We start from the raw sequence: 14688 nt of genomic DNA on the forward strand, positions 1-14688 counted from the left end.
TAGGGCTAGACGGATGGAATTGGTTGTGCATTGTGTGTGCTTTTGTGAAAACCATGAGGCTAATGTAAGTGTTACTTTAAATACCAAAGCTGTACTTCATCTAGGAAGTGGCCAGATTTACAGCCATTCTCACTGTAATGCGTGTAGTGCTAAAGCTCAATTCACCAGCAGAAACTGCTGTCACATTCCAACATACGTTCATGAAATATAAAATACAAGTGAAATGAATCAGCTGGAATCAATTAGGGAAGCAGGGAGTTTTAAATCACTATTATTTAATTTTTATCACTTACACTTTGTAGCACCCAATTTTAATAATATTTCAAATTCCACTTTGTCATCACTGAAACAGTTTAATTAAATTTAGCATTGATTCTTAGCTTTAAACAAGAGCTAGAAACCAAACAAATCTTCCGTACATGACAAATGCAATCTACATAAAACCTCAGCAAACAATATGTAAATCGTGAAGCACTAAGAGTATTCCTATTAAAGAAAAGACAAAAACACTTGTGTAAAGAAAAAGATGTTTGCTATTGGTAACATTAACATTGTTCCAGAACTCTTTGCCAATATAATCATATTTTGGTATATTGTGTTGTAATATTAGTTATTATTAGTTGTAATATTTTTATGGGCAGGGAAATGATTGTATACCTAGTTTAAAAAGTGGCTGGATATAAGGTTTACAAGCTAAAAATCAAGCAATACCATATTAGTGTGTATAACTGAGAAAAAGACTATCTTTCAAAAACTCTTAAACACATTTGAGAAAAACCTGAAAAAAATTACTAAAGGATACAACTTAAAAAAGATATCTGGCTTTATTTTCTAGATTGAAAGACCCTCAAGGACAGGGGTTTTGTTTTATTTGCTAATATTCCTCACTGCCTAGAGGTTGACTTGAAATAAGCATTCAATCGAAATTTGTTGACCTAGTGAAGAATGTTGGGAATTTATGAATGATAACTTAAAAAAAGTCAGTCAAACATGTTTCACATAATTGGTTACCTATCATGAACTAGGAAACCAAATTTGCTCCAAGAAGAAACTTTTTCATCTATCAAGGAAAAGTGATAGAAGTAAATTTAATTATCCATAAATTCTTACTGGTATCAGAAAAAAACTCCTGCACTCAGATTCACTACTCCTAAAGGCTTTTCTACTAGCATATCTTATATCAACCATAGGGGAAGAAAACCTTATTGCGTAACTTTTACAAAGGTTGCATATTCAATTTTTTTTCAAATTTATACATTTTCATTCAAACGATACAAGTGATGGTTGTCTCCAAGACTTTTAAAGCCATGGCAATATCAATTGTAAATGATAAATCAATTTTTCTTTAGCAAGAGTTAACATCTCTATCTGAAATAAGTCCAATCATTGCAGCTTGAAGGCTTTTATTGTCTAATTCATTTTCTTGTTCTATGTTCACCTACTTCTTAATACATTCACATAGGCATTTTGGTGAAAATTCTAAGCAAAAAAAGTAAATTACATTTTATGATAATCACAAGGGAAATGATCATGACATGTCACGTTTTTTGAAAATAATTATTAAAACATTTTCTGAACTTCTACATTAAATAAAATTATGATGAATAATTAGATATGCCATTCAAATAAGCTGCTTATATTTTTTAAACTGAACAGTGTCAAAAGCGTCTCACACACTAGGCTACAGCACAGTAATTAAACACATTTTCTAGACCACATTTTTATTACCACCGTAAAAAGCATGTAAGCACATGTTTTGCAATACAGAAAAAAAAGCCTTCCTTTTTTAATCTTACCTTTTGCGACACAAACAGTCCATAACATAAGCCACACAATCGTTGCTGGAAATCTCATTTTGGGGACCCTTCAGGGGCACATCTAGTAGTTGACAGTGCTTAACACTGTGTCAGGTTCTCCTCTGTTAAAAACTATGAAAAGTGCAGGAAACTACTTGCTCCAAAAGGAAGTCGAAACACAGCTTGGGGATTAAAGCGATTGCTAGATGTCCCGCCCATCAGAAACTTCTGCAAAGTAAAAGAAAAAAAATCAGCCAGGAGCCCCAGCAGTGCCAGAGTTTGAACCTGCACTCCCACTGAAAGCTAATGCCGTGACCTGCCCTTGATTTGTTTTTATAAACCCAGGCATGTTCTTCACTGGAAACGTTCAGGTTCTTGGAATGTGCATAACTGGTGATATTCTCCGCATTTCATAAACCCTCCAATTATTTAGATCCCATTCAGATCTACCGTTGGTAGACCTCAGAAGATTAAAATAAATAAATAAATAAATAAATAAATAAATAAATAAATAAATAAATAAATAAAAAGCTCTTTCAGAAATCATTTACAGAACTTGAGGTTAGGCAATGCTTTCACAATCAAGACCCAGACAACAGAACTAAACTTTGCCAGTAATGCAGTGCTGGTTGATTTGGGGGGCCTGCTTTGCCTGCAGTTCATGAAATTAGTCTTTTAAGGACTTGTTATAAATGTGTGTATAAAGCAACAGGCTCACTCTCCTTAGGTATGAATGAGTTTAATAATTCAAAAATCAAGAAACTGAAATGCTGAATTTTTTAAACTTTGTACTGAAATATAATATGCATAAAGAGAATGTAAGCAAATGGTTTGCTGAATCCGGAGAAAGTGAAGACACACGTGCTAAGAGCACCAAGGTGAAGAGCAGCAATCTCTCAGGAAAGGCCCAGCCTCCACTTCAGTGCCCCCTCCCCCCTCCCCCATGACACACTCTCCTGACCTCTGTGAACAGGGGACAGATTTGCCTGGTTTTGTACTTTGTATACATCAGATAATAAGATATTTATTCTTTTGTGCTTGGAGCCTTCCACTAAAAACTATGTTTAGATTATCCCAGCACACTGTTGGGTGTTGCTGTAGATTATTAACCCTTATTGCTGTATGATATTCAATTCTTCGAATATGCCACATTTTATTTATCTGTGTGTCTGTCAGTGGGCATCTGGGTAGCTTCTAGTTCGGAGACAATGCACATAGTTCTGCTGTGAACATCAAATTATGAGGTTTTTGGGAAACACGTGTTCTCATTTCTGATGAGTACATACCTAGGAGTGGAATATTAGGACATAATGTATGAATATCTCTAGGTGTGATACGGGTCATCAGACACTTTTCCAAAAGGTCTATATCAATTGACATTCCCATTTGCAAGTGTGTAAGTTACTCCACACCCTCAACACACTGATGTTTTCCATCTTTGTAGTTTTAGACATTCTGGTGAGCACGGAGCAGTAATTCTCTGAGGTTTTAATATGCATTTTATTGATAAGGAATGAAGTTGAGTGACTTTCATGCCACAATCGGTCATTTAGCTGAGCCGCAGGCCATTTACGCAACTTCCTCAAAGTCAAAAGACATTGTGCTACAACCACAATGGAACCCAGCGATCCGATTCCCTGAATCTTACTTTTAACCCATACAGATCTGCCTTTCAAATGATTTGCTTCCCATACTATTAAATGCATATAAATTAAATTGTCAATAACTCCTTTATATAATTTAAAATGCTATACATATTTGCATATGTATTTTAGTAAATACCTTCACATTTACGTGTTTATTTTATAATTATGTAAACATATTACCGTACAAGTTTTTAATGTACGTACACAAACACATATATGTTTACGGAGAATTTAAAGTATTTTCAGGAGTGATTTTACTTTACAAATTTTCACTTTATTTGCAGTTGTTGAACATTTAAGATGCCACTCCACTGTTCAAGTGAAAATAATGGCTTCAAATTAATTTCAACAGTATCTTTTAGATGTGTTATTTTTACTGTTTTTTCTCTTCTATTTGATTTCAAAGACTGATGGCTAAGTCATCAGTTGAGTGCTTTTGTTTCCTTTTTATTTTCATCAATATTTTTAAAACCAAGTATCTATTTCAAAGAGATTTAGAAGAACATAAGAAAATTACCAACATGTTATTATTTCGTAACACAAAGTTGTTATATGGTACAGTAAGTCCCCTAACGAGTTCCATTCCGAGAGCGCATTTGTAAGTCCAATTTGTTCATAAGTCCAACAAAGTTATCCTAGGTACCCAACACAATCAGCTATATAGTACTGTACTGTAATAGGTTTATAATACTTTTCACACAAATAATACATAAAAGACAAACAAACACAAAAACAAAGGAAACATTTTTAATCTTACAGTACAGTACCTTGAAAAGTATAGTAGTGCAGTACAACAGCTGGCATACAGGGGTACTTTCGCATCTTTGAAAGTTCACAACTTGAAAGTTCGTATGTAGGGGACTTACCATATTAGATTACCATTAGCAAGAACAGACTGCAAATAGTTAACCGTTAGTACTAAATTTAAGCCCCAAACACTTGTATTTATTCTCAATATCCATGTTGCCACATTCTCAACAAATGTGTTCTATGTATTTGTAGGGCAAAAAGTTAGGAAAAATTTATAAGACTTAATAGACTTTAAAAATTCTCCTATTTTAAAATTATAAGTAAGTAATATATCTGTACTAAGTAACAAATGACTATTATGGTCAATATGTACCACAGGAGTTGAAGGAAAGAGAAATTTCTTCCAAAGACTTGATTTGGGAGGGTCTCAAGAATATTTAGTTATTAAATTCTAATTTAGGGGAAGAGGACATCCAAGCAAAGACTCTGAGGTATGGAAAAGTGTAGAGAGTGTTCTAGAATTAATGAGAATATCGACAGCAGTGGTTTTGCACAAGGAAGCTGTGGAAGAAGTAAGAGGGGCTTTGAATGAGGAAAGGTTTGAATTCCAGATAAAACATTTGTAAATTATTTTATAAGCAATATGCAATCATTGATAGATCTAATTAAGGAAAAGGAATGTAGGAAATGCAGTTTAAGTAGCATTGCCTTGGCCGTTGTGTTAGGATGGATGGAGAGAAAAGGACGTAGGAGAACAAATTAAGCAGATAACTGGATGAATTCATCATGCAACAATTATACAGAAGCTCAATGGATGGAAAAAGGGAAAAACTGATGAAAACAGTCAAGAGCTTGATTTCCTTTGAGGCTGGCGGAGTTTACACTTCAGGGCTTCTCATTTGAACAGACACCATCAAGGACCTGAGAGGGACCCTAGTGAAGTTTTTTCGAGGTCGTATATTTTTGTAAAAATTGGAAAGATGTCTTAATTGCAAGAGAATAAACTACTGTCGTTTTCTGCTCTAATTTCCCCCTTCATCGTATTTCCACTGAGTTAGTTGGCATTACAGGCTTTGGAGGACTCAACCAAGAAGTCAAGGAGAGAATACATGTAGTTGGAGATGAGTGAGGTATATTCTGCAGTCACAATTGTATATAATTTGGTAACTGTTGTTTCACGTCTTCCTCTTTTGAGTATATATCAATGTCAGCCTATAGAAAATGTTGCCTTCTTTTTCATATGACCACTTTGAGAGCACCACTACTATTGCAAATACAAATTAAAGTTGCAAAAAATAGGAAAAGAAATTGTGAAGAGTTCATTATCCTTTCTCTAATTAATTTAAGCCAGGAACAGCTTGTCATTTTCTATCACTGTTCCTGATCGGAGGTTAACTTTTCCTCCCCTTACCTACTCAGGTGTGCAATGATCTCCTTTAGGAAAGAGCTTAAAACATCCCGACACATTTCCTTGTCATATTTCCTCCTTGACATCCTGAAGAACAATGTACAAGTTGCACTATACAAGCATAGCCTTAGATAAAGATCATCCTTCAGATTTATTTTAGAATATCTCCTCACTTGCATGGAGAAGCCCTAAACATTCCAGAGTTCCCTTTCCCACTCCTTAGGAGGCTAGTACCTTTACTTCTTCCCATGGGGACACTGCCAGCATAACCCAATTTAATAATTTGCATAGAAGCGAAGAACAGTGACTCTGGATTTGTTTGATTCTAGTTGTAAGGAAGTGAAAACCCACATGGCCTCTATTCCTAATTATTGCATTTATTTTATTAGGTGCATTTCTAAAACTAGATTGCAAGCTCTTCCAAATAATTCAACCCTTTAGAGGAAGAAGAAAAAACAAGTTGCTGTCTCCTTGGCAACTTACTCAAGCATATGGAGCACATGCAGGAAGGTCTAAAAGCCTTCAGAGAAAACTGGTTGTCCCTTCCCTAATGTCCTTTTTCCAGGCATTCACCATAGGGTACAACACACAACGTAACTGCACATTTATAAGCCTTTTCTAGAAATCTGTGAGCAAAGTCACTTGACTGCCCCTGCACTAACACTGCTTCAACCTTCCAGACACTATTAATCTGTTAATAATTAATAATGATTAATTTTTGTGTGTCAGGTACTGTATTAAAGGTATTACATACTTTAACTCCCTCAGAAACCTTATGAGATAGTTCTATCATTCCCTTTTTACACATAGGGAGGCTGAATTTCAGAGAGGGTTAAGCAACTTATTTAATTATATTAGATCCCAAACTGTCTGGTCCCACAGTTGAATATTTAAACACTAGACTCACCACCTTTTTGACTCCAAGTGTGTATTATTCCAAAAACTTCATCATCAATTTTTCCTCTGGACAGAGGAAACTCTTAGAATCGGTCTTTTTCCAGTCTCTAATGAGGACTCATAGGGATTCAATGCAGTATTTTGTATAATGATATTAAGCTGCATTTTGGTAGACTGTAATTTTATTGAAAGTTATCATAAAAATATCTAATAAGTTACGTACTTCAAGATGGAAATAATCATTTCTTGGGGAAAATAAAGCGAGTCTTGCCTATGATGTGTAGTTAACTAAAAGTAAATGGTCAGTAACACAGTTAATATAACCAATTGGGTCAACTTATATGTTATCATTTAAATGAAATTCAAATACAAAACAATACCTAAGAATTCACAATTGTTTAAATTCTGACATGTATCAATAATCAAAAGGAATAAAACATATGTAAAAATCACCCTAGGTACATGACCAGGTTTTAGAAGATTAGATATAAGATTCTATTTATTTCATATCAAAAACAACATGGTTGCTGCTGGTTCCACTACTAACATTTTTTACTCTATTAAGAAATCCTATTAATCATTAAACATCATGTTATTAATAACATTCCTATTTATGTCATCAGCAAAGCAGCAAAAAGACATGATTGGAAAACATAAAATTTTTTCTTTCAGATATTCTAAGAGAATAAAATTCCATTCACAAAGTATTTCTGAAACAAACAATTATAAAGTAATCTTCTCCAAAATTTTATTTTATAGAAACACTATAATTTGAAAATTAACTCATAATATAGTTTCAATAAACCAAAAGATGGAGCATACTCTTAATTACTTGGTAGCCTCCTTAATAGTACTCCAGTTTTATTTTTATTCCCTCAGGAGAATGATTAGAAATAAATTTGAATGCAAAGATTTTGAAGATCTCTTATAATTGCATATAAAATCGATTTTTAAATTGTTTGCAGATTAAAATAGTCACTTCTTGAAGACTACAGTGCTAGGGTATTCTATGTGAAAAATGGTAGAATTACTGAATAAAATAGTCAACAATACTCGTCTCAGTTTTTATCTTTTGTCCTCTTAGTAACAGTCCAAACTCAGCCTTATTGTAATGATCTATTTTGTGGACACAAGGATAAGAATGACTATTCTGATAGTGACATCTTGAACTAGTTACAGGATTTAACTTTAAAAAGACATTAATAGTGGGAAATATTGGCTCTACCAAGACTTTTCTTTGACAAGTTTGTAATTAATAATCTCCTTTTGTTCTTAAAAACAATGGTCAAAGTCAGTTAAAACCTATTCTTGATGAAAAAATGGTTGCTCTGAGCTGTTGATGTAGTCCCTCTATAAACACTATCTATCTAATGGCAAATCCAGCACAGAATTCAGGGTTAAAGGAGCCAAACAGAAGTATTGGTCTAGTCCTTAAGTTATTTTAAGATTGAACTACATAGCGACCTCTGTAACATGGAATGAAATGGTATCCTGGTTCTTTGCACATAGAACTGGCTGCAAAGAAAAGCTGAATTAGATTATACAGCAGGGAAAGAAAAATAAAGGAAAGAAGGAAGGAAGGGAGGAAGGGAGGAAAGAAGGAAGGAAGGAAGGAAGGCACAAAGAGAGACAAAGAAAGACATAACTCTTATTTCAATATAAACTCACCTGAAAATTGATTATTAAAATAAATTTAGGAAGGACATTTCTAAAATGACAATAAATTTATGAAGTGTTACAGATGCTATGAATTGTTACATTACAACCATTTCACATTGTTGTCCAAGAATGTTATCCTAATTCCCACACCCTCAAAAGCACATGAAAAGAAATACAAAGGATCATGAGAGATTACTACAAGCAACTATATGCCAATAAAATGGACAACCTGGAAGAAATGGACAAATTCTTAGAAATGCACAACCTTCCAAGACTGAACCAGGAAGAAATAGAAAATATGAACAGACCAATCACAAGCACTGAAATTGAAACTGTGATTAAAAATCTTACAACAAACAAAAGCCCAGGACCAGATGGCTTCACAGGCAAATTCTATCAAACATTTACAGAAGAGCTAACACCTATCCTTGTCAAACTCTTCCAAAATATAGCAGAGGGAGGAACACTCCCAAACTCATTCTACGAGGCCACCATCCCTCTGATACCAAAACCAGACAAAGATGTCACAAAGATGAAAACTACAGGCCAATATCACTGATGAACATAGATGCAAAAATCCTCAACAAAATACTAGCAAACAGAATCCAACAGCACATTAAAAGGATCATACACTATGATCAAGTGGGGTTTATCCCAGGAATGCAAGGATTCTTCAATATACGCAAATCAATCAACGTGATGCACCATATTAACAAACTGAAGGAGAAAAACCATATGATCATCTCAATAGATGCAGAGAAAGCTTTTGACAAAATTTAACACCCATTTATGATAAAAGCCCTGCAGAAAGTAGGCATAGAGGGAACTTTCCTCAACAAAATAAAGGCCATATATGACAAACCCACAGCCAACATCATCCTCAATGGTGAAAAACTGAAACCATTTCCACTAAGATCAGGAACAAGACAAGGTTGCCCACTCTCACCACTATTATTCAACATAGTTTTGGAAGTTTTAGCTACAGCAATCAGAGAAGAAAAGAAATAAAAGGAATCCAAATCAGAAAAGAAGAAGTAAAGCTGTCACTGTTGGCAGATGACATGATACTATACATAGAGAATCCTAAAGATGCTACCAGAAAACTACTAGAGCTAATCAATGAATTTGGTAAAGTAGCAGGACACAAAATTAATGCACAGAAATCTCTTGCATTCCTATACACTAATGATGAAAAATCAGAAAGAGAAATTAAGGAAACACTCCCATTTACCATTGCAACACAAAGAATAAAATATCTAGGAACAAACCTACCTAAGGAGACAAAAGACCTGTATGCAGAAAATTATAAGACACTGCTGAAAGAAATTAAAGATGATACAAATAGATGGAGAGATATACCATGTTCTTGGATTGGAAGAATCAACATTTTGAAAATGACTCTACTACTCAAAGCAATCTACAGATTCAATGCAATCCCTATCAAACTACCACTGGCATTTTTCACAGAACTAGAACAAAAAATTTCACAATTTGTATGGAAACACAAAAGACCCCAAATAGCCAAAGCAATCTTGAGAAAGAAAAACGGAGCTGGAGGAATCAGGCTCCCTGACTTCAGACTGTACTACAAAGCTACAGTAATCAAGACAGTATGGTGCTGGCACAAAAACAGAAATATAGATCAATGGAACAGGATAGAAAGCCCAGAGATAAACCCACGCACATATGGTCACCTTATCTTTGATAAAGGAGGCAAGCATATACAGTGGAGAAAAGACAGCCTCTTCATAAGTGGTGATGGGGAAACTGGACAGCTACATATAAAAGAATGAAATTAGAACACTCCCTAACACCGTACACAAAAATAAACTCAAAATGGATTAAAGACCTAAATGTAAGGCCAGACACCATCAAACTTTTAGAGGAAAACATAGGCAGAACATTCTATGACATAAATCACAGCAAGATCCTTTTTGACCCATCTGCTAGAGAAATGGAAATAAAAACAAAAATAAACAAATGGGACCTAATGAAACTTAAAAGCTTTTGCACAGCAAAGGAAACCATAAACAAGACTAAAAGACAACCCTCAGAATAGGAGAAAATATTTGCAAATGAAGCAACTGACAAAGGATTAATCTCCAAAACATACAAGCAACTCATGCAGCTCAATATCAAAAAAACAAACAACCCAACCCAAAAATGGGCAGAAGATCTAAATAGACATTCTCCAAAGAAGATATACAGATTACCAACAGACACAGGAAAGAATGCTCAACATCATTAATCATTAGAGAAATGCAAATGAAAACTACAATGAGATATCATCTCACACCGGTCAGAATGGCCATCATCAAAAAATCTACAAACAATAAATGCTGGAGAGGGTGTGGAGAAAAGGGAACCCTCTTGCACTGTTGGTGGGAATGTAAATTGATACAGCTGCTATGGAGAACAGTATGGAGGTTCCTTAAAAAACTACAAATAGAACTACCATACGACCCAGCAATCCCACTACTGGGCATATACCCTGAGAAAACCATAATTCCAAAAGAGTCATATACCAAAATATTCATTGCAGCTCTATTTACAATAGCCAGGACATGGAAGCCACCTAAGTGTCCATCAACAGATGAATGGATAAAGAAGATGTGGCACACATATACAATGGAATATTACTCAGCCATAAAAAGGAACGAAACTGAGTTATTTTTAGTGAGGTGGATGGACCTAGAGTCTGTCATACAGAGTGGATAAAGTCAGAAAGAGAAAAACAAATACAATATGCTAACACATATATATGGAATCTAAAAAAAAAAAAAAGAAAAAAAATAGGTCAGAAGAACCTAGGGGCAAGACGGGAATAAAGATGCAGACCTACTAGAGAATGGACTTGAGGATATGGGGAGGGGGAAGGGTAAGCTGGGACAAAGTGAGAGAGTGTCATGGACATATACACACTGCCAAACGTAAACTAGATAGCTAGTGGGAAGCAGCTGCTAGCATAGCAGCAGATCAGCTGGGTGCTTTGTGACCACCTAGAGGGGTGGGATAGGGAGGGTGGGAGGGAGGGAGATGCAAGAGGGAAGAGATATGGGGACATACGTATACATATAACTGATTCACTTTGTTATAAAGCAGAAACTAACATACCATTGTAAAGCAATTACACTCTAATAAAGATGTTAAAAAAAAAAGAAAAAAAAGCACATGAAAGCATGCTATTAGGTGCTTTGTTGACCTTGCAGAACTGCTTAATGTAAAACTTTTAAACAATAATTATTATAATAGGTGGAAAAGCATAAATTATTTTTGGATTGACCACTTTAAAATTTTTGCAATAGTGGCTTATGATCATGTAATTATTTTCTTCACCTGTCATACATTTCCCAGCTATTCATAATTTTGTCTTTTGTCTTCCCTCGAAAACAATTATCTTGGAACACTCCTAGTACTCTCGAATCACTTAGTCCCTTTCAAGGTTTCCTGGGGCTACTATAATAAATTATCACAAACTGGGTAGTTTAAAATAATAGAAATTTATTTTCTCACAATTCTGGAGGTCAAAAGTCTGAAGTCAAGGTGTCAGCAGAGCCAGACCACCACCAGAGACACTGGGGAAGAATCCTTCAGTGATTCTTTCTAGCTTCTGGTGGCTGCCGTCAATCCTTGTAATTCCTTGGTTTGCAGTGGTATCACCCCAATCTCTACTTCCATCGTCATGTGGCTGTCCTCCCTGTGTGCTGTCTCTGTGTTGACGTGAATACATCTCCCTCTTCTTTCTCTTATAACACAAAGCACTGGATTAGGGACCCTATTCCAGTTTAACCTAATCTTAACTTGATTACATCTGCAAAGTCCCTATTTCCAAATGAGGTTACATTCACTGGTACGGGGTTAGGACTTGATCGTACTATTTTGGGTGACATGGTTCAACCCACAACACTCAATCTTAATAAAAATTCCCCATATTCTCTTTGATGCATTTGAAACTACTGACCTTTTCTCTTGAAACTCCCCCTTCTTGTTTTCTGTGATACTGAATTTTTCTGTTCTTAATCTTCTCTAACCTTGTTTGGTTCTGTCTTCTTGTTTTATCTTCTTGTTTCCTCTATTCCAATAACTTTGGCTTTAGTTCTTTTTCTTCCATAATCTGACTCTCCATACATTTAATAAGCACATACCGGTAACTACACGTACGTATGTTTGCTGGACGCTGGCTATGTAGAGAAAATTAATCATAGTCCCTGCTTGGGAACTTACAGTAAAACTGGGACATATGTAGATTTATCAATAAGTATACAACTGAGTAGAAAAGGGACATAAATAATACATTAAGAAAGCCTGCAGAATTGAGAAGACACTCAAACTGAATTTTGAAAAAAATGAAAAAGTGTTTACCAGGCTAATTTTCGTGAATTTCTATTACACTTTTTCTTGATGGACAGGTTTTAATGATGAAGAATATTTCTTTAATAGATATAGGAATGTTCCTATTACTATTTCTCTTCGTGTTAACTTTTTAATAACTTTTTATAGAATAGTTTTAAATTCATAGAAATATTGCAAAGACAGTGCCAAGAACCCCTGTATACTTCTATTGTTTCCCCCATTGTTAGCATCTTACATTACCATGCTACTTTTGTTACAACTAATGAACCAGTATGGATACATTGTATTTAACTAAACTCCATGCTTTACTCAGATTTCCTTAGTTGTTACCTAATGTCCTCTTTCTTTTCCAGAATCCCATCCAAATTATATTAAATATAAATATCACATTATATTTAGTCATCATGTCTTTTTAGGTTCATCTGGACTGACAGATTTTTAGACTTATTTCCTTGACAATTTTGAAGGGGAACGATCAGCTGTTTTGAAGAATGTCCCTCAGCTGGAGTTTGTCTGCTGTTTTTCTCATGACTGTATTGAGGTTATGGGTTTGGGGAGGAAGATTAAAGAAAGGAAGTGTCATTCTCATTACATCATATCAAAGGTACATGCTATCAACATGACATCATTGATGATGCTAACTTCAATTAAGCTGAAGTGGTGTTTGTAAGGTTTCCACACTAAGCTATTTTCCCCCCTTCCTATATTGTATTCATTGGAAATTAGTTACTAAGCACAGCTCATGTTCAAGAGGTGGGGAATGAAGCCCCACCTCTTGATGGGAGAGTCTTTACATAAATTATTTGGAATTCTTCCATACTGAAAATTTGTTCTTCACTCCCCTTTATTTATTCAATCATTTACATATATCAGCATGGATTTGTGGATGTTTAGTTTATTCTTTAGGTGATAATCCAATACTACATATTTATATTTTTTCTCAAATTGTTCCAACTTCGGCCATTGAGAGTTCTTTTAGGTTGACTCCAGTGTACTTTTGGCATGCCCCCATCATCTTGGTTTTTTAGCACTTCCTTACTTTCTAGCACTAAAAGATGATCCTGAACTCAGGATCATCTTGTAGATTTCTGCCCCAGCCCTAGAATCAGTGATTTCTCTGAGGAGCCCTGGTTCCTTTTATTGGAAAATAGTATTAGAAACAAAGATCTGGATACTAACTGTGCTTGTTTTACTGGAGTGTTATTTCTTCTAGGATCCTTCAGCCAGCAGAGCTAGGAAATATATGCGTGTATCCCAGTCTATGTTTATACATATACCTATAATAACTTCTAAATCTACCCATCTATGTATTAAGCCAAACATGAATTCAGGCTAATGGCTCTGACTATAACCCTGTTCTACAAGGTTTATTCTAGCCTTCCTTCTTGCTTATCTATAATCTCCCTTTCCAATGGTGAGAAGCCCGGTTCCCACATCTAACATCTGTTTAGTTTTATTTAATTCCAGTATACATGCATAGCATTTTCAGAATTATTAACCCATGTCCACATGAGAAATAATTTTACCAACTAGAGTAGAGCTTACACACAGTTCCTTTGCCTTTAGTCTTACAGGTCCAATAATTTCTAAAGTTACTTAGGTCAGCAGCTTTTCTTCCCTGCCCCCCACCGCCCCCTGCCCCACAGTGAGGTTAGGTCACACATTTGTAATATACTTAATAATTTTTACTTTCTGCATTTCATTCTGAGCTCCCTCAACCTTGTAATTTTTTTGAATTTGGATATATTAATGTTTACTCCTTGTGATATAAAGTTTTATGAGCTTTTGACAAATGCATAATGTCATCAACTACCACTACAGTACCATACAGAATAGTTTCACTTCCCTAAAAAATCTCCTGTGTTTCACCTAATCAAATTGTGAATTTTTAACTCACTAATTTTTATTATCTGGCTCCCTTGTTCTCCAGTAAATCTCTTACTGACTTGGCTAAAGTCTTAAATTGTCTCTCCTCTGAATTATTATAATGAAGGCTGGGAGAGAAGGGGAGTATAATATTGAAACATTCACTTTGCTAACATATAAGGAATTCCAGCTCTGAAAAACTACTTTCTTTTGAGTTATATTTCTTAATGCATCAATGGAGCTATTTGATGAACCAAATCTGGCTACAACAAGATTTAATGAATTTGTCACCATATCCATATTTTATACACAT

The 14688-nt window shown here is 34.9% G+C and overlaps 1 protein-coding gene across 2 annotated transcripts in view; it reads right to left on the minus strand.

Moving 5' to 3' along the window:
• Positions 1-2063, minus strand: part of CFH (complement factor H) — a 99099-nt gene extending 97036 nt beyond the window's left edge. Inside the window, exon 1 of one of the 2 annotated variants that reach the window (XM_061187274.1) lies at positions 1797-2063. In XM_061187274.1, the coding sequence (XP_061043257.1) occupies positions 1797-1854 (58 nt within the window). In that variant the 5' untranslated portion in view covers positions 1855-2063. The remainder of the gene's footprint in view (positions 1-1796) is intronic. The other variant, XM_061187275.1, reaches the window with a different exon arrangement.
• Positions 2064-14688: the final 12625 nt, after the last annotated feature.

Source organism: Eubalaena glacialis, chromosome 3 (genome assembly GCF_028564815.1).
Source record: "Eubalaena glacialis isolate mEubGla1 chromosome 3, mEubGla1.1.hap2.+ XY, whole genome shotgun sequence".
NCBI classification, from domain to species: domain Eukaryota; kingdom Metazoa; phylum Chordata; class Mammalia; order Artiodactyla; family Balaenidae; genus Eubalaena; species Eubalaena glacialis.